Source organism: Phaethon lepturus, unplaced genomic scaffold (genome assembly GCF_000687285.1).
Source record: "Phaethon lepturus isolate BGI_N335 unplaced genomic scaffold, ASM68728v1 scaffold16704, whole genome shotgun sequence".
In the NCBI taxonomy this organism is placed as follows: domain Eukaryota; kingdom Metazoa; phylum Chordata; class Aves; order Phaethontiformes; family Phaethontidae; genus Phaethon; species Phaethon lepturus.
In genome coordinates this window covers 1,209-21,176 of record NW_010535629.1, presented here as the reverse complement: position 1 = coordinate 21,176, position 19,968 = coordinate 1,209, and the positions used below count along the sequence as shown (strand labels likewise).

General features: G+C 38.9%; 1 protein-coding gene across 1 annotated transcript; it reads left to right on the top strand.

Annotated features, from left to right (window-relative positions):
• Window positions 1-11,594: 11,594 nt before the first annotated feature.
• Window positions 11,595-19,686, top strand: LOC104619877 (cytochrome P450 2J2-like; the record flags this gene model as incomplete). The annotated part of the gene is made up of 8 exons (XM_010285912.1): window positions 11,595-11,765; window positions 12,782-12,944; window positions 13,433-13,582; window positions 15,019-15,179; window positions 16,791-16,964; window positions 17,199-17,340; window positions 18,001-18,188; window positions 19,545-19,686. Coding segments are annotated over exons 1-8 (1,291 nt in total), but the record flags the coding sequence as incomplete, so codon positions are not given.
• Between the last annotated feature and the right edge of the window lie 282 nt (window positions 19,687-19,968).

Here is a 19,968-nt window from a genome sequence, read left to right as displayed (position 1 = left end):
TCTTTCCCTCCAGCCCCTTACCATGACTGGTCTAAGACTAAACTCCCGTGCAATAAGGGAGCTAAGGAAATTACAGGATTTTACAAAGTTTGTTGTCAAGCTGTAATAATTCAGAGATGCAAATTAATTTCTAAATTTCCTCCAGTACCCTCTAACTAGCACAGACATTTCACATGGCAAACTCTTTACCTGCCTATAATGGCAAACAAAGGTGGCACACGAAGCTCGTTTCCCCACAGCAGCTTATTCCCAAAACCTTGCAAATGCTAAGTCGTCAAACAATCTCCCTCTGGTTTAGGCCCAGAGTACTCTGGCATTTTATTTCCTCATCTGGATCCCCTCTTCTGAACTCAGGGTAGATTTCTCTAACATACCTCTACATCACGTAATTACTAGAGACACCAGCCTAAAGGACAGACAGGTCAAGAAAGAGATTTTTAGCCTGGACATTGTTGGATCCCAGGAGCTGCCCTTTAACACAGCTTGAAGCAGCTTGCTGCCTAGCAGCACAACACACTCCACCTCACCTGCATATGTTCAGAGCAGCATTTCTCCCCAACAGTGGCTGCTCAAGGGACTGGCAAGTATAAGGAGGAAGTTTCAGGGATTCTAGGAGAACACTGGAAAGCCCAAGGGGAGGTTGTAGTGTGCTGTCTTCAGGGGGTCTGTAACAATTCCAGGAGAACAAGTGCTCTTACTTATTCTCATTTTATAGGTGGAAAAATCCTGGTTGGTGGGAGAGGAAGGATAGCATTGCCAGAGACACAGGTCCTCAGAACAACACTGGTGTGGGTTCAACAACCCAATGGCCAGCAGTTTACCTTGTGCCCATAACTCCACCTGCAGCAGGAGTCCCAGCAAGGTAATCATACCAAACTCCTCTGCAAACACAATGGCCTTTGCTTTTGTTTTGCCCAAGTTCTGCTAAAAGCAGTAGACTGCCTCCTCCCACAAAGTGCAGGAGGACAGGGAACACAGGCCAGTGCTCTTCAGGGATCACCATACTCCTGGAAAAAGAGAGCTTGTTTTGTTTGGAAGCACAGACAAGTTTGGAAGACTGACAGCTCTGCTGGCTACTTTTCATATCAGTTCTAGAGCTGGATGCCTCCTTCAGCAGCCAAGGTTTTCAAACTCCCAGTTGGGATCAAGTTCTTGTTCAGTATGAGGCTTTATGCATTACAGTTTCTGCCTTCTCTCAGTAGCAGGACTCCTGCTCAGCCAGAATTAATGCCAGTCTGTAATTCTTTGCTTTATTTTTAATTCACAGCACCTGAAGGAGCACATACAAATACCTCCTCAGCACAAGAAACTACAAACAGGAGCAGTTCTTGGAAGATTTCTCAAGTGAAGCTAGTGGAATAGGCTCTTTAGGATGTTGGTAACCGAGCTGCCTCATGAAGAACAGCACAGACCTTATAGAGATGGGACTGCACGGCTGCACAGTGCTCCCAAAAAAATACTGTGTGTTGATTTCTTTAACTCCATCAGACAGGGTGAAAATAAATGCATGCAAAAGGTTGCAGAAGAGGAAGAGCTCCATGCGCGCTGACTGCTCACCCAAAAATATACAGAGCCCTGCAGAAAGGACCTGAAAGGACAATTATTGCTCTGAATTGCTGCCTTCCACCACACCCACTGCTGTCTTGCCCTGCACTTTCTCTGAGGCTGTTGCTCCTTGCCAGAGCAGAGATGTCCCTGGGGGCAGTCATTCTCTCTCAAGGTTTGCTGTCCAAACAAAACTCAACCCATCCTTGCAACTCCACTTGCATAATCCATAATAACTCCACATATTAGCTGGCAGAAAGGACATCAGGCACATTTTGAAAGATGGTTTCACATTTTATTCCCTCACCTGAGTTCTTCAGTAGCATTCAAGGTATCTATCTCAACCCCTGTTGAGGAAGGTAAGAAGGCTTCTCTGGAGAAAAAAGTCCTTCCTCATGCAGGAATTGATCAGGGTTGAACTCCAGAGTTTTCTTCCAGTGCTCAGGAATTATTCAGGACAGTATATATTTGCAATAACCATACTGCCCTGCAAGAAAAGAGTTGGTCCCAGGCTGTCTCCTAACCTCTCTTTTTGCCTCTGTGGATGGCAAAGCCATCCACACAAAGGGACACAGAAAAAACTCAGGTTTTGTTTACTGCACTGAGCAGGCCATATACTGTACTGGCATAGCTTCTTTTCTTTGAATATTTCTTCTCCTCTTTGATTAGTAAACAGGATTGATAATCCCTTTGCTGGTTTACAAGCAGTACTGCAACAAAGGAAACTGCTGCTTTTTTTCCTTTCATCTTGAATTGCTGCTGGTCAGGCATCACAGGCAATCTTGACACAAGATTTATAATAAAAAGGGATATATAATCAACAGCTTCATAGAAGTGTTCAGATATGTTCTACATACCCAGACATACAAAATGTCTATGTTTGACAGTGTTCATTGCCACATCTGGAAGAATTTTAAGAGAGACATCTTGTCTGAAATCACTTACAACTTTCTCATAACTTCTCAGTTCTGATCAGGTTTCCATTTCTATATGTGCAGCTAAGACTTTGCTTACTTTGTCCCTGTAGTTCAGTCCATGGAATTTTTAGTTGTGTAGACATTTCCTACATCCACATTTTCAGATGGAAGAAATCCCACATTTCTGTCCAGGTATTACAACTGAATTACATTATTTTTTTTTTTTATCTGAAGGATTCACAAACACATTTAGCACCGCCAGCTTCTTCCTAAAAACCCAAGCAGAAAGAAAAACTTGAAAACAGAATTACTTCTTCATGTGATATTTTCATAGTCAGTCTTACGAAATGAGACAAGCAGCCAGTACCATGAAAATTTTTCTTTCCAGGTTTTCCGAAATATTCTAAAGCACACCTCCCTTCAAAAAAACAAACACCACTAAAACATACCACCACACCACTAACCCCCCCCAAAAAAAGAATTCTGACAGAATTAATTTCTACATCACAGACATCAGCTCTGACCTATGGCCTCTACCTGAATTCCAGTAGATTGCCCTCCCTGTGAGTAGGGAGAGCGAGCTGCTTTTCCATTTGCCACTTGCCACATTTTGCTCTTGCAGATTCAGCACCTGTATTAACTTTTACTAAATAACTGGGTACAGTAAGTGAGACTTCTTAAGGAGCTGTGTGTGGTTTTTTCTTCAATTTCCCTATGCAACAAGGTGACCGATACTGTGGTGCCACCTCAGAGTAAATTCAGAGGCAACATCACACAATACACTGCCTCACGCGTTCAGCAACACAACAGGAACCGTTTGGTTAGTCCTTATTTCCACAGTATGTACCTGTAGGTAGCACCACTGGCATCACTATATGGAAGGGCAGGAATTCAGCTTACTATAATGTGGTTTATCCCCTCCTAACAAGGTAAGGTTTTTGTGAGATGGCATCAGGGAGGGAAGAATGCCAGTATTTCTCCCTGCTTTTACAGTCTCTTAAAAATCAATTCTCAGGTGTACGGTACTCAGCATAAAACTTTTTTTAGCCAGTTATAGTAGTTGATCATTTCAGCTAACGGTAATAATTTCACGTGCACCTCACCATATGGAGAATGTCACAGGCTGCATTGAACCGCACCTGCCTGAGGTTTCCAAGGATAGGACATGAATTCAGCTCCCAGGAAAGCGTCCATGCACCCATGGCAATTTCAGGAGCTGTAGAGTCAGGAGACTCATGACCAGGAACATGAGAGCCTCGCTGACAGAGCAGATCACTTCTGCTTTACAACAGGGGTCTGACTAGGGAAGCAACAGCCATGGATGTACCCTCTTTATGTATTTATTTATCTTTAATAATAATCTTTATTTACATTTATGTAAAATGTACTACTTTATTCTGCTCTGAAGAAAGAGCTTTTTCAGAAGTGAACGTCATATTCAGAATTAACAGGTATCTCATCATCGTCTCTTTTGACCTCCTTTTACCCTTCCAGACTACTAGAAAGTTTATTCACTGGAGCTTCTTCAACAAGCTTTTTTCTCCCAACATGCTATGACAATAAGAATCATGGCTGCAATTACAGAACAAACAGTTTTCCTTCAGATAATTCAGGAGATAAATTTGTGAGGTGAGAATGAGCTAGTGAGTAAATGAAAACATTATTGATAGCAACTTGACTGGAGAATATAACACCACTTAACCCATCCAGGTACAATTGCTTGTGGTTTTTGATGAGTCTGATATACTGACTCATGTTTAAGTTTGTGATCTGCTATAAAACCTAGGTCCTTATCTGCACAGCTTCTGCTTAGCCTCTCTTTCTTCACCATATAATTAGAAATAATCCACAATATACAATTACATTATCCCTAACCTTACTGAAGAGCAGATGAGTTTTTCAGGTCATTTTTTCAGTTGATAGTGCTTGTTTTTGTGTTAGCTGTAAATGTATAAGCATACTCTTCCATCTGTCAAACAAGTTATTTATGAAAGTATTCAATATTACAGGATCTGGATTGCAAAACTTCATTTCATACACTCATCTTAACAGTGAGCTTCAAGCTTCACATTTGCTGAGAAAATTAGGTGCAAGAAAGAACATAAACTAAAGCCCTGCAAAGTAGGTAAAAACACATAAATGTAATTGTTGAGACTGTAATAGCTAGCAGCTCAAGGATTGATGAGAAAAAGACCTGACAAGAAAAAGAGTAAAACCTAAATGGGAAGACAGCAACTCGGCAACACTGAGAATCAGCTCGATTCAAGGCTTATCAGGAGCTGACATTCCCCCATTTGATGGCTGTCTGATGGGCAGAGACTTGTAAAGTGTCTCAAGAGCGGTGATAAGCATTAATGCTTAGCCCAGTAGCACGTTAACCACAGCTAGCTACTATATTAGTCTACTATTATTAGATAATTGCTTTATAGTTTTAAACTGTGTATATTCTGCTGGCAGAGTCTCTCTGTATATGGTAAACAATATCTGCACAACAGTGATCCAGTGAGGGTAGGATACAATGCAAGTGATCATAAAAGGAGGGAAAAAAAAAAAATCACTAAGATTTTAAACTTGTTTAATTTTTATAAGTTTTGAAATAGGATATGTGCAAAATAGTTTCAAACAATTTCAGATTTTCAGTATTTAACTTTTTCATTTTCTTTTCATATCAGAGGGAGGAACAATATTCAAATATTTCACGTTTTCCTCCAGGCTTTTCATTTATTAGGTTTCTAGTCCATATCTTTTTCAGAACTTCTGGAGCTACCATTTACTGTATATTACATCCAGTAACAGAACAAGAAAGGTGGGAAAAAAATAGCATTAAGCACAAAACATATCATACTGGACTCTTCCTTTCAATTACAACTGGATGAGCTCCCTGTATCAAAAGGAATACATAAAATTACTAGTTTCTCTGATTGTCCCCCAACAATGGTGACCTGTGTCAGCTGCTGTTTAGCCAATACTCTTGAAAATGGATTATATCTTTTCCAGTCCTGGGCAATCTAAAACTCTTCAGTATTTCAGCCTGGGTTGCTTCCTGAATAAGAATGTGAATGGGATGAGCATTCCTCATCCCATCCTTTCCAGTCTCAAATGCAAAAAACAGCCAAACATTTCTCAGGCAGCATTGTAGAATTCAGGGTTGCTGTTTCCCTTTCAGGAAGAAGCAGAACTCTAATACCTATTTCAGCAAAGTCTTATCTCAAATTTTCTGTTCTGTCCATGACTTCTGACATTCCAAGTGCAACATCTAGGCTACTAGATACTGTTCTGAAAAACTGTCCAAAAGAATGCTGAAACTGCAAATACTCAAACATTAGGAAATAACAGAAATAAGAATGTCTGCACAACATTAATTACTTCTTCCTGACATTTTAGCAAGAAGAGAGTAACTGACTTGAAGCACTGTGGTTTAGCCTACGTAATTCTTGTCTCTCTCCAATTCCTCTGCAGCTGACTGCAGAGCGCTGCCAAGACTATATAGCACAAAACAGCGAGACCAAAAGTGCACTAGATTTTTGTAGCTCCTGCACCATTAGGATATACAGCGCCACAGCACCTGTGTAAGGTCTCTGCATTGCTTTCACCTAAGTAACACTGCATTTCAAAAAAAAAAAAAGGTCAAAACAAAAAACAATGGAAAAACAAAATTAGGAATGTTTACAACAGTCTCCTAGTAGCTAGGGCTCTAGTTTTTACTAATCCTGCTCTCACTGCATGTCAGTGGTGCACACTGTCTCAACCTGTTACACCCTGAGAAATATGCCTGAAAATCAATAAATTAATTACAAACCTGTGTTGAGAAAACCTTGGTCAATCTCTCTAAGATTACATATACCATCTGCTTTTACTTTGGCATGACTGGGCACCTTATTACTAGCAGGAAGAGTTAAAGTGATGGGTGTTACAATTCATTGTAATCCAGAAGTGAACTGAGTTCATTTTAAAAATATCATGTGCACAAATTGTGAATTAAGGACCAAAATACAAAGAAAGTAATGGCGAGATCAAGCAGGTATATAGGCAGGTGTTTACAGAGAAGCTTTCTGCAAGCAGGTTGTTTTGGGGAAAAATCAGTTTTCCTTGTTCTAATACCTTCATTATATGCGAGCAGCATCTCTCCATGAAAGCCTTGCAATAGTATTTGTCAGATAAGAATGAGCAAGAGGTCACTGATAGAGATGACAAAGATGTTTGGTCAGCTCAGAAAAACCTGCTTTTCTGATGAAGGTTTCAGGCCATAGGAATGGGAAGCAAACACAGGGGACGGGGAAAGAACAGAAAAGAAACAGTCATAGCTGCCATCTACATCTTGGCTTTCATTAGTCGATCTCAAAGCTCTTTTGAAAAGTGAATGTCAGGGTTAATTAGGCCCAGAGAGATAAAACAAGTTCCTGAGAGTCACAGACAAGCTATGAACAGATCTAGGAACAGAATTTGAAGTTCCCAAGTTCCATTTCAGTACTTTGTCTATGCAACCTAAACAGCTCATCAATCTTCAGGTCCCAAAACCAGAGATGACAGTAGGAGGCAAAAACGTATCTTGTTTATTTATAATGCATGTAAGAAAAGTTCTCTTTCCCATTCTGTGTTTCTGTTCAGCTCAGGAAACTTTCTTTGCTCACATATCCCAGTCTTGTGTTCCTTCTAGCTCTGTGCTCTTAGCAACGCTCTCCGTCTCTCAATGGTTGCCGGGACATACTGTGTCAGTGTAATTCTCTTCCCACAGAGAAATTCTGACGCCACCAACCAGTTAACAGCTCCTGTTACGAAGCTATTGAAAGACCAGAGAGTGCAAGGGAGGAAGGAATAGCTAAGCTGAGAAATCCAAATTAGTGTCTCCACTGAAAAAACAAAAAACCTGCTTAGCAATTGTCTGCTCTGTTTAGCTTGACATTAGGCCAGGCAGCAAGCATGCTACCATAACAAGCAATACATGCACAGCATGGAACCACTTGGTGTTTTCTAATACACCCTGACCCTGTTCTGCAACAGAAAAGAAACGAGCCTGGTATTTATGGCATAGCAGTTGACACACACCCTGGGCAGAGGCACACCCGGAACTCTTTCCACCCCCAGCACGCCACATTCATCATTTGCTTGCCTCACACCCTTCTGAAAATGCTGTTCTTCGTGGTCCTCTGCAGTTCTTAAATTTACTTCCCACTCCTATGGCCTGAAACTTGCATTACAAAAGCAGATTTCCTCATCTGTTCAAAACAACCAAACTTAACATCTGTCATCTTGACTGCTGAGATCTTGCAACAGTACTTGTGTCAGAGAAGAGCGAGCAAGATTTGTGTGAAAAGCTACTGCTTGCATACACTAAAAATACTCAAATAAGGAATATTGCATTCTTCTAAAATAGCTTCCTTGCTTTACCCTTGCTTGTAAACTTCAGCCTAAGCTTTTCTGAAATAGCTTTGCCTCACTGTACTTCAGCATGCCCACAGCTCTCACCTAGCAGTAGGAAAACACACTGCCCACAGCATCCAAAAGGCCAGGCTCAGACTAAGCCACTTGTCTTAGAGGCTTGTAAGCCCCAGCCTTACTGAGCAGGAGCCAGGTTTACCCTGCAGAAAGGTCTAGGAGAGCAGACAACAGGCAGGAGGGTAGGGTCATTGTGAAAGTAGCAAGACCGCTCACACAGGATACACTGCAAGATGCGGTGCAAAGCATGCAGCAAGGAGAGGGACCTTGTGAGTAACGGAGTAACCCCATATGTTTGAGAAGGTTTTATGACAAATTAAGTAATTGTGGTAACAAGAACACAGATTCATGACTTAATAATTTAATCCAAATGGAGTATAATGCCAGACCTATACAGAAAAGATCATAGAACCACAGAATTTTTGGGTCAAAAGGGACTTTTTAAGGTCATCTAGTCTAACCCCCCTGCAATGAGCAGGGACATCCATCACTGAGCTCCCCCATGGCTGAAGTGAGGTGGCAACACTACAACACTGATCAGAGGGGCTACAAGGGCAAGGAATGTCACAGAAAACAGAGACTTCCATACCACCACGCAGGCTGGGCAGGCACCACACCGTGCCACAATGCAGACTCAAGTCTTTAGAAACTGCCAGTGACTGCTTCAAAAAGCAACCGCTTAGGGACCTCAGAGCAAAGCTGCTGCTCATTCAGTACAGTGGGCACCAAGCAATCGCCATACAGAAGTGTCCTAGTGTATTTATTTTTATAATAATGCTTTTAGTTTCTGATTGCTGTAGGGCACAGCCACCTATAGGTTCCACAAAACATAAAGCTAGAAAACAAGAGGGTTACAGAGCATACTCAATGACATGTTCACCAAGCCTGACCACTCAGATTTTAAAAAAGAAAAAGGTTTAATAAAATAGTGTTTAAAAAAAAGTGGGACAAGGGGTATTTTGTGATTTTAAATGTCAGTATAGAAGCTCACTAGAATTTGAATATTTAACACTAGGCTCATTTTTTCTTTTTCTTTAAGTTTCATCATAATCACCATTATTAACAGGTAATTTCAAGGCTCAAGTTATCTTAATTCTGGTAATTTTGAAGTGTATAAATCATATCTTTGTTGATGGCATGCATGCATCAACAGCTTTCAGTGGTCTTTCACTGTTGCAAAACTTGCAAACTTGGGAAATTATTCGGTGCACAAACAATAAGAAATAGAATAGCACTTGCTTCCTTTTAACCAGGTGGGACTGGCTGGACCAAAAGGGAGGAAAAAAACCTACGAAGAAATGAAGTTCTGATGCAAACAAGCAGCAAGTTAGTTCGGTAATTTCATCAGGAAACTCATTTTAAACTCTCAATGGCTTCTCCGCTTCCACACTTCCCGGAAAACATCTGCATGTGCAGCCCACTACAGCAGAAGAGCTGTACGATGCTGCACAGAGAAATTCAAGTGGTGGCTGCTCAAAAAAGTAAAGCAAGCAAATGCTGCAATGTCACTGCTTGTCTGCATCCCCTGCAATGGCTCTATATTTCATGTTTGAATCTGGAATTATTAAAATCCATTGAAGCAAAAAAAAGACGAATGCTCATCTGTTTTTCAAGACTGAATGATGCACGATTGTATTTAACACATTTTATTAACCCGCAAAAAAAAAAACCCAAAACAACAAACTCATTAGAAAGCTAACAGAAATGGGTGGCCATACCTCTAACTCTCAGTTGCTTGAAGTTTAAGGGAATTCAGAGGAGTTCTTAAGAAGACCATGGATAGCATTAAGTCTTTATATTTCATGATCATAACGTACACCGAGTCAGATCAGTAACCTTGATTTTGCTGAAAAGTTTTGAGCTGGAAACTGCAGACTGGCAAATTCAGCAAGCCTGCTCAGAGAAATTATGATACAATTTTAAAACAGCCAACTTGTACAATTGTATATATTCCCTTAACCTCCTATACTTACTTGAAGATATATCATAACATTAGCTGAGTTCTTGATCAAAGTGTTGAAAAATGCAATGTAATAATCCAATCAGCTAATAAAAAAAACCCCAAACTATACAAAGTCAGACTCCATAAAGAGATTCACAGGGCACCGAATAACCAGGAGATAAAGAAAACTGTTTTACAGTCACAGTATAAGGGATGTAAACTACTGCAGCTAAGGCTTATGTTCAGCTAAAAGATGGTATTTAGGACAAAGTCTGAAGCACCATACACGCTAAAATTACGCAACCTGGGAGATCCCACATATGTTTGAAAGTCATACATCTTCTTTCCTTTGCCTCTTCAATTCCAAAAGAGATGGTTCCTGACAATTCACTTAGCAGACAGAGGCACCCTAAGTCATCTCCAGGTTCACTACCGCAACTTGCTTTGGCACTCCTAAATCAGCAAGTTCTCCAATTTCTACATTGCCTAGGGGTTGAAAAAGCAAAGAGCAGAAGCAGCTTTAAGAGAAAATAAATTTTGCCATCCCAACAGGAGTAGATAAAATGGGAGATGAGGTCTGAAATCCTGTCCCAAATGAATTAAAAAAAGAAAAAATTAAAAAAATCTGAAAGGAGACTGATGAGATTACCTAAATCGATCATCTTGTCCCAAAACACCAGAATTATACCATTTTTGTTTGCTTTCCAGTGGTGGAGATTCCCAAAACTTTCAGAGCAACCTACTGTAGTCCACAGATTACATCAAAGTCAGTGAATAACACATAAGAAAAGTAAACCTCTTGTTAAGTTAAAATTTGCTACACATTGGTACAAACCTCTCCTGGAAAGCTTATGGGTCCACAAATCAATAAAGATTGAAAGTTTTGCCTCTTTCTTCAGTTTATTTGTTCTTTTTCACAGATAAAATAGAATCTGTGCATTTTTTCACCGCCAAAATTTGCACCAGGAAATTTTAATCCCTATCATAAAAAATAAAAATAAACAAAATTTAGAAAACACCATACAATCCACTGGACAGAACAATAATCTCTCAATTGTGTTCCATATAATATCATAATTTAACATAGAATATGATAAAAGGGGAAAGTAGATATTTTTCTAATACTTAAATTACACCTTTTTTCTTTTCTTTCTTTTTTGAAGGACATTAGTTTAACTTTATGCTGCATGAATTCAATTCTTTTTCATCTCAAAGACCATATCCTAACAGGCTGGTATTGTGTAGATGTTTCTTCTTCTAGAAAAGAAACCACATAACAATTGTAGTATTTCAGAAACATAGTAAGTGAAACATTAAAATACCAAGGATGCATAACTGCAGGAAACTGCATGAGGTGTTACCATTATGCAAGACACTTGATATCCTTGGATAACTGTTCAATAATTAACATTTAGACCCAGTATCAATACTAAGAAGGAAACAAAATTCTAAATGAAGAGACAGATAACAATTACAGATCATAAAAGAGAGTAGGTGTGGCTTGGCTAACTGCAAGGGATCACATATTTCCATTTTCTAAGGACTTCAGCTTGGGAAAACTGTAGATTGTGAGAGAGAGAGAGAGAGATGGCTAAAGCAGACATATATTCTTTAGAAAGAGTTTGACTTCAGCAGAAGTAGCGTTTGACTTCAGTAGAAGCAAATTCATCTACACAACTCCAAACTTTCAGAGGAAGTCATATGCAAAAAAAAAAAAAAACCAACCACCAGTGAGAAGTTAAAATTTTGATAAGATGTTGGGGATCGCTGAGTTTTTTATAGCTCTAGTAGTATGTCTCCTGATTTTGCAGTTCCTAAAGCTGCAATGGATGCGCACCCAGCTTCCTCCAGGGCCAGTTCCCCTCCCCATCATCGGAAATTTGTGGCTGCTGGACTTCAAACTTCGTCGAGAAACTCTCACTAAGGTATTTATTTATCTCTATGGTTGAAAATCAATCTGAATCTATTTTAACTTTAAATGTACATTGCATAGGAACAGCCTAAACTGGGAATTGTTTTTTTTAAACCTCAAGCTTGATTATCAATGAATTTCAAAGAATCCAAGGACCCTGCATTATTAAAAATATTTCTGAGGAATAAACACCGTAATTGCTTTACTCCTTGTTATTTGCTTTCTCTTTTGGATACACTAACATCAGTGCATAACATTATCACAAGCACTGTTTATAGCACGATATTCCGTTGGCAGTTTCATTCTCTATTTCTGTGTTGATATCTAGCTCTGTAAGACACCTCTCTAAGTAGAACTTCCTTTGCCTGATACCAATGTCACTGGAACATCCCCAGGCCACGAGTGGTCTGATCTCCACTAGAAGACCAAACATATACTCTAACCTGACTCTTTTTTTTCTTATTTGTATAGCAAAAAGTAAATAGATTATTACTAAAACAAAGAAGTAAATGGCTTGATTCCTTTATAAACCAATTAAAACTATTTTAAAAAGTAAGGAACTTGCTTCAAAATATTTTAAGGAAAAATACAAGCATGACAGTAGAGAAAAATAAGAAAAATTACATGGAAGCTATAGGAAGGCATGCAAAAACATTTCTTTGCTTTCTTCAGAAGAGGCAAAAAATATGATAATTTTCATTAATAAAATAAACAGAAAAGCTCTGGGATTTTGCCTGTATTCATTTGTTCTTTGATTCTGAGCTGACAGAGAAAACCACTGTTTCTCTTTCTGTGAAGTCTTCAGAGGTGGTCTTCTGAAAGATGTCCTCCATATCTATTCCATACAGTATGATTATCTTCTGTTCCCAAAGCACATTACAACAGAAGGCTAAATTTTTCTGAAACTCGTAATTCAATTCGATGTTGGCAAACGGGTTTAGTCACAACCTCGTAAGCTCTTAAAATTAGTATATAAGTGTATGCATTCCCTGCTTTACATTTATTAATTTACTCTTATTAACTCTTCAGTTAACCAACATCTATGGAAATATCTACACGTTGTGGATGGGACAGACACCTATGGTTGTACTAAATGGATACAAAGCAGTAAAAGATGGCATCATCACCCATTCAGAGGAAATTTCTGGACGACCTCTCACCCCATTCTATAGGGATATGATGGGCGAGAAAGGTACAAGATGTTACACAATACTGACATACGAACAAGATGTAAAGACGACAGACGCTTTCCTATACATACATACACACACGGGTTACTGCTGTACAAGTACATACGGGGCTTACCTAGCAAAAAGATTCCATGCAGAGCCAGCATATTAACAAAAGGAAAAAACAGATTTTCTCCTCTTGTAAAGCATACTACTGACTATCATTCCTCCCAATAGATTCAAAGGAATAACTGCCTAGAAGAGTTGCCCTTCAGTTGTATCACTTCCAAAACAATAGACTGTAGAAGGCATCTATAGACAAAGCTGTTCTGTCATTACCAAAACTCACTACCGGTTTCCAGGCTCACATTAATAAGCAGCTATATAGCTATCTGAAATCATGGTATCTTCTTTGTGAGTGAAATATAACCTGATCTAAATCAAATTTTGCCTCCTGCAGTGCAAGGATTTCCCTTCCCAGCAATGAAATAAATGTTTCTATGTTCTTCAGGTATTTTTCTCACAAGCGGGCACACCTGGAAGCAACAGAGACGCTTTGGCATGACAATTATAAGAAGTCTGGCACTTGGCAAGAACAATTTGCAGCATCAAATTCAAACAGAGGCCTGTCACCTTGTGGACATCTTTGCAAACACAAAAGGTAAATTCCCTATAGGAATAACAGAGCTTTTCTGAAATATAGATTAGGGGAGTAAAAGTTTCACAATACATTTTTACAAGCAATACAGATATTTTTCATATTAGTGGGGCTTTTACTGGCTTTTTAATTGCATTCTTCACAAAAAATGTTTTGTCTGCACAGCAGGCAATATAAAAATGTTTTTTGAAATGATAGTAAAAAATGTTTATTATGAACCGAGCCTTGGGTACAGCTGGTAACAATTCCTACATTCAAGGAGTATAGAAAAAACCCTATGTTCTTCTCCATAAAATACACAATTTGTGACCTGCTGCGAGTCATTCTAGGACAGCAGGCCTTTAGGATCTGGCAGAGAAAGAACCCCAACACAAGGAACGTATCATTCAGTTGTCCAACAAAACTTCTTTTTAAGCTTTGGATGAAATAGAAACCAACAGAATTTTAGCAGGATGCCAAAATAAAGCAATTAAATAGAAATATTCTGAACAGTCAAATTCCTCACCCGCATCATGTTCCATACCGATGTGAAAACACGGAAGAAGGTGCCTAAGGTCTCCCTCCAACTCTTTGCACTAGACACAGCAAAATGGCCCATCTGTCTTCTGAGGGCAACATACAGATCTCATGTAAGAGATGAGCAAATCATTGACCCTGTACAGCCCAAACCTTTACCTTCCATGCAATCCTACCTCAATTTTATACTCAATAATTGTATTTACTCTTTCCAAGAAGGACTACAAGTCTTGGGTTGAAGTCAGAAATGCATAATCCACCATTTCCCCTGGTAGTATAGTTCAAGGGTTTTTATCACCATTAAAATATGTACTTAATCTAATTTTCTCTGGATTTACCCTCTGTTCACTTTAACCCTTTTTAAGGGGAACTGTTTTCCATCCTGCAAAATAAGCATTATGCGAGTTTTGTCTTTTCAGTCTGTGGAAAAAGAAAAAAAATAGATATATAGTTGAATTGTTAAGTTGTACTTGAAAACCAAAAGGAAACAAGTCACTTCAACATGACTAGGAAATTAGAACTTTAAAATGGGGTTTTTTTCTGGTTTGGGGGTTGGTTTGGCGGGGGGGGCAGGCAGGAATTGCCAAACAAATATCTGCCTCCAGATTTGAAGGCATCTGTTCTAATTAATTGCTTGTGTTTTCACACAACCCAGACCACAAGTCAGAAAGGGGAAAAGAGACCTAATGTTTGTCTTCACAAAACCAATGATCACTGTATTTTACAAGTGTAAAAAGCAGATTGAAAGTAATGATTCCCTGCATTAATCCATACAGTTAATTTTTATTAAACTAGAGTTTACTTGTGTGAAATTTATCTAAAAGTAGTCTGATCTACTATTATTTTTGCCATTTAAAGAGTCTTCCTCATTTTTCTCACTGTAGCTTATTCAGAAATATTCATGGTACCTTTTATGTTCACAGGCAAACCTTTCGACCCCCATACTTTCATTGTTCATGCTATTGCAAATATAATTTGTGTTGTTGTTTTTGGTCATCGCTTCTCCAGTGAGGATGAATCTTTCAACAAGCTTATCAAAGCTGTTTATTTTGTGATCTACTTTCAAGCTACTATCTGGGGCAGGGTAAGGAGCTCATTTTCTTGTTCTTATTCCTTAAAGTGCATTTGCACTTCACAAGTCAAACCAAACTAATTAAAAGTCAGTGACGATTACTCCCAAACATTTCCATACGATTATTCTGCAAGCCATTGTGCAGTAATAAATTAATATATACCTTGTATAGATCATTACTGCCTTATATTCCTTCTTTATGTCAGTAAATCACGTGTCCTAAAATTTAAATTCTAGACTACCACTGGTTTTCACAGACTTCCAAAATATATAACATATTTCAAACGAGTAATCATTTGCAGATTACTGTGTATGTAAGATCCTTAAATCTTAAAATGAAAGCAACTTTAAAAATTTAATTTTCATTTAGTCTTGAGAATACAGAAGTGCAGTTAATAAGAACTAAGCCTTCAAAGTCCTATTCTTTTGAGAAGATATCTTGCTTCTCATGTAATCGTATTACAACCAAGATCTGAGGTATTCTGAACTTCCTATAAGATACAGGTGACAATTTCATCACATCAACAAGAATATTTTTAAGTTCTTGAAAACCTAGCTATTGCTTATGTTGTGCAGAGTTTGGCATTTTACAACACTGTCAGGTTCTCCAACACTTTCATACAGAAATGCCTAAAAAAAAAAAAAAAAATCAGAGTAAAAATCAAGGTTGAGATTCAGCCCTCAATTACTCTGATTCACCCATTTTCAGAAGCCCCTGTTGCATTATTAGGTATGCATCCAAAAAGTAAAATATAATCATTTCCCTGCTGTCCTGTGACCCGCTATTCACTACTACACAATGTTGACGTTGTGGTCCACTAATGAGGAAAGAGAAGTTTCCCCTAGCCAATAGATTCCTAATCACAGGCCATAAATAAAACAAAGGCTCTGCCAGTAGTCCTAGAGACTGAAGTCCATTCACAAAACATACACAATACAAAGAAATGAAAATAATTATTTTTCCCCTCAACAAATACACATGGCAGTTTCTCCTGGAGAAGAGCCTTCTAAAATCAAGAGGTCAAGTCAACTTCTATACCTTTTCAGTCTTCAACCTATCTATTAAGCTTAGAAAGTGTGATTATTCAATACTGACAATGTGATCAAAACAACAATTTAGGCTGCTGCGTATTTGATAGCTCATTAACAAATATCAAACAAGTTATCCTCAATGCCAGTTCATTTAGAGGGCAATGTAAAGGTGTCATAATACCTTTTAGAAACGTAGAATAATTTACATTGGAAAGGACCTCTGCATGTCCGCTATCAAAGCACGTCTAATTAGATCATGTTGTTTAGGGACTAGTCTGGTCAAGTCTTGAAGTCTCCAAGGATGGATATTTCACACAGATTCTCTGGGAAGCCTGTTCATGGAATTTAATCTCTCTCCTGGTAAAAATATAACAACTTAAAAAAAAGGCAAAAACCACCACCAAAAAAAAAAAACCCAAAACATTTTCTTACATCTAATCAGAATTTCCCATGTTCTGACTTGTGTCTATTGCCTCTCATCCTAATTAGGAGCCCATGTGTTGCAGTGACTTCACAGAGTTATCAAGAAATGAGAATTGGGTTGTCAATTTAAAAGAGCTCATGTTTCTTCCTTTTTGTTTAAAATCACAGATGTATGATGCTTTCCCATGGCTTATGCACCTTTTCCCAGGGCCTCATCAGAAAGTGTTTGCATACAATGACTTCATGCACAATTTAGTTATGAAGGAGGTCCTGACTCATGAGAGACAGGATGGAGGTGATCCACAGGATCTCATGGACTTCTACCTAGCTCAAATAACAAAAGTAAGTTTGTGCTTATCATACTATCCCCTCCTTGACCTCAGTGCCTACTACAAATACTTGCTGTTCAAGTAACTGCTACAGAATTTTTATATGCATACTTTATTTGTTTAGCACTGAAGATTTTTGTCTTGGTGGGCTGCTCACTGTTTTCATCAAACAATGACAATTCCTATGTGACCCATTAAATGTCTGAAATTATCCACTTCATAGTCTTCTTTTGAATATACTCTACAGACCAAAGATGACCCTACTTCTACATTTAATAAAGACAACATGGTTCAGACTGTGGTTGATCTTTTGCTGGGAGGGACAGAAACAACAAGTACCACCCTTCTCTGGGCACTGCTCTATATGGTACAATACCCAGAAATACAAGGTGAGCAAAAACATTACAGAGAACTGCATTCAACATTACATCATGATGAATATCATTAAAGTGTAAGTATTAGCTCAGTCACTTGCAATACATCAAATTAACCCTTAGCAATTAAGATGAACAGTGTTACATCAACAATTGAGATCTAGAAAATGAAAGTTTAATAAATGAAACAAACATGTGCTTTCCCCACCAGTTCACTAAGAAGCAACTCAGAAAATTAAAGAAATTAGTAGTAGCCACTATTTTAACTCACTAGAATGGGATGGCAGAGACAGAATAACAAGCTAAAGGCATTTCATATGCAACCTAGTCTCTTCCTAACCTTCAAAGTGGATAAGCTTTAAAAAGATACCTGGTCTGATATGTATTTATAAACATAACAGAAATTACACCTGTAATTTCAGATTTTAATCCTTTTTTTGAAACATAGAGCTGTATTTTCCTCATCACCAAGTGGGATGTGTCTTAAATGAGAGATCATCTTATGCTTTGGGGATATGCACCTTCTTCATCAACTGAAACCAACACAGCAGTCAAACCACATGCACTTCACAGCAACGTAATTTTTTTTTTCCCCAGTCCTGCACCACACTCATACATTAATCTGCTGTAAAAAAGAAAAAGGGGAGACATTAAAATAGTTTCATTTCTCTGCAGAAAAGGTTCAAAGAGAGATAGAGGCTGTTCTGGAGCCCTCCCATCTCATCAGCTATGAAGACCGTAAAAAACTGCCCTATACAAATGCTGTGATTCATGAGGCTTTGCGGTACAGCAATGTTACTTCCGTTGGGGTCCCTCGACAATGTGTGAGGAATACAACTTTGCTGGGTTTTCACATTAAAAAGGTACAGAGTAAACCTCCATGTTTCTTAAAGCTTTGAGCTATTAATATTTAGCACTTATATGACATTAGCTTCTACAGCTTCTAACTTTGCATAGAGAGCATGTGGTAGCATGTCACAGACATGAAACAAAGCTGAGTGTGCTGAACCAGGGCTAAGTCTACATTAGCGGATGCAAAAGGAAGCTTGGGAAAAGGCTAACAGCACAAGTAGCTAACATAAAGAAAACTGAAGTCTCTTTTCCCACCAGTCAAATATAGATGATGTCTGAGCATCAAAGCAGAACAAGTGTTTTAAGGAATGATGAAATTATGTTTAAAGTCAAGCCAGCTAACTTTCACACATAAGGGAGCAGCCTTGAGCAACCTATAGTCATCCCTGACAAAACAAACACACACACAAAACCCCACCTGCTTAAGATGATGGCAGCTCAGTACAGCGAGAGATCTGACAGTCACATTGGCATGATACAAATGTCCCAAATACATTAAGCATAAAATTGATGTGATGGAATTGAAAGATCCAGTGAAGAGTACAAAAGACAAAAGGAAGGTGTTACAATTAGTCTGGCAAGTATCTAAAAAAAAATCCAAGCTCCATTCTTGCTTAGACATGAAGACACTTCAGTAGTCCCGATAGAAGATAACTTATACAAAAGTAAGCATTTAAAACGTGATGGCAAACAGAAGATACAAGGATTTGTTATGCCTGGATGTGCACAGGAAAAGACCAAGCTGAATCCAAACACTGGGCTGCAGGCACAGGGTGGCATATTACACCATCCAGCTCTGGAGCCCTCAGCACAGGACAGACATGGACCTATTGGAGCAGGTCCAGAGAAGGCTCACAAAAATGACCAGAGGGCTGGAACACCTCTCCTGTGAGGACAGGCTGAGAGAGCTGGGGTTGTTCAGCCTGGAGACGAGAAGGCTCTGGGGAGACCTTACTGCAGCCCTTGAGTACTTAAAGGGGATCTATGAGAAAGATGGGGACAGGCTTTTTAGCAGGGCCTGTTGCAATAGGACAAGGGGTAATGGTTTTAAACTAAAATAAGGTAGATTCAGACTAGATCTAAGGAAGAAATTTTTCACAATGAAGGTGGTGAAACACTGGCACAGGTTGCACAGAGGTGGTAGATGCTGCATCCCTGGAAACACTCAAGGTCAGATTGGACAGAGCTCTGAGCAACCTGATCTAGTTGAAGACGTCCCTGCTCATTGCAGGGGGATTGGACTAGGTGACCTTAAAAGGTCCCTTCCAACCCAAAGATTCTATGATTATGTATCTATTGGAGAGAAGGAAAGTCCAGAAGAAGAATCAACCATACATGGCAAATTCAATCTCTGCTGCTTCTTGCAGGGCACACTTGTGTTGCCAAATCTGCACTCCGTTGTGTATGACTCCAAGCACTGGGCAACCCCGTGGAAGTTCAACCCAAATAATTTCCTTGATTTGGATGGCAACTTTGTGAACAAAGAAGCATTCTTACCTTTCTCAGCAGGTAATGTCCTGATGTTTGAATATTCCTGTTCACTGTGTCTTGCAGCAAGACTAAAAGCACTATTGCTAAATTCTAAAATTTTAAAAACATACTTTTATAAAAACATATTTGACACAAAGATTTAAAGTCAGGTGTTCCACTGTAAGAGCCATAAATATTGTCTTGCATTTTATATTTTTCATACGTGCAAACAGAGGATGCGTATGCCTAAGAGACATAATTCAATCTCCTTGGTATTTGTATGGTTCCTCGTATAAGGGTATCTGAGCTCTTTAGTCCCTA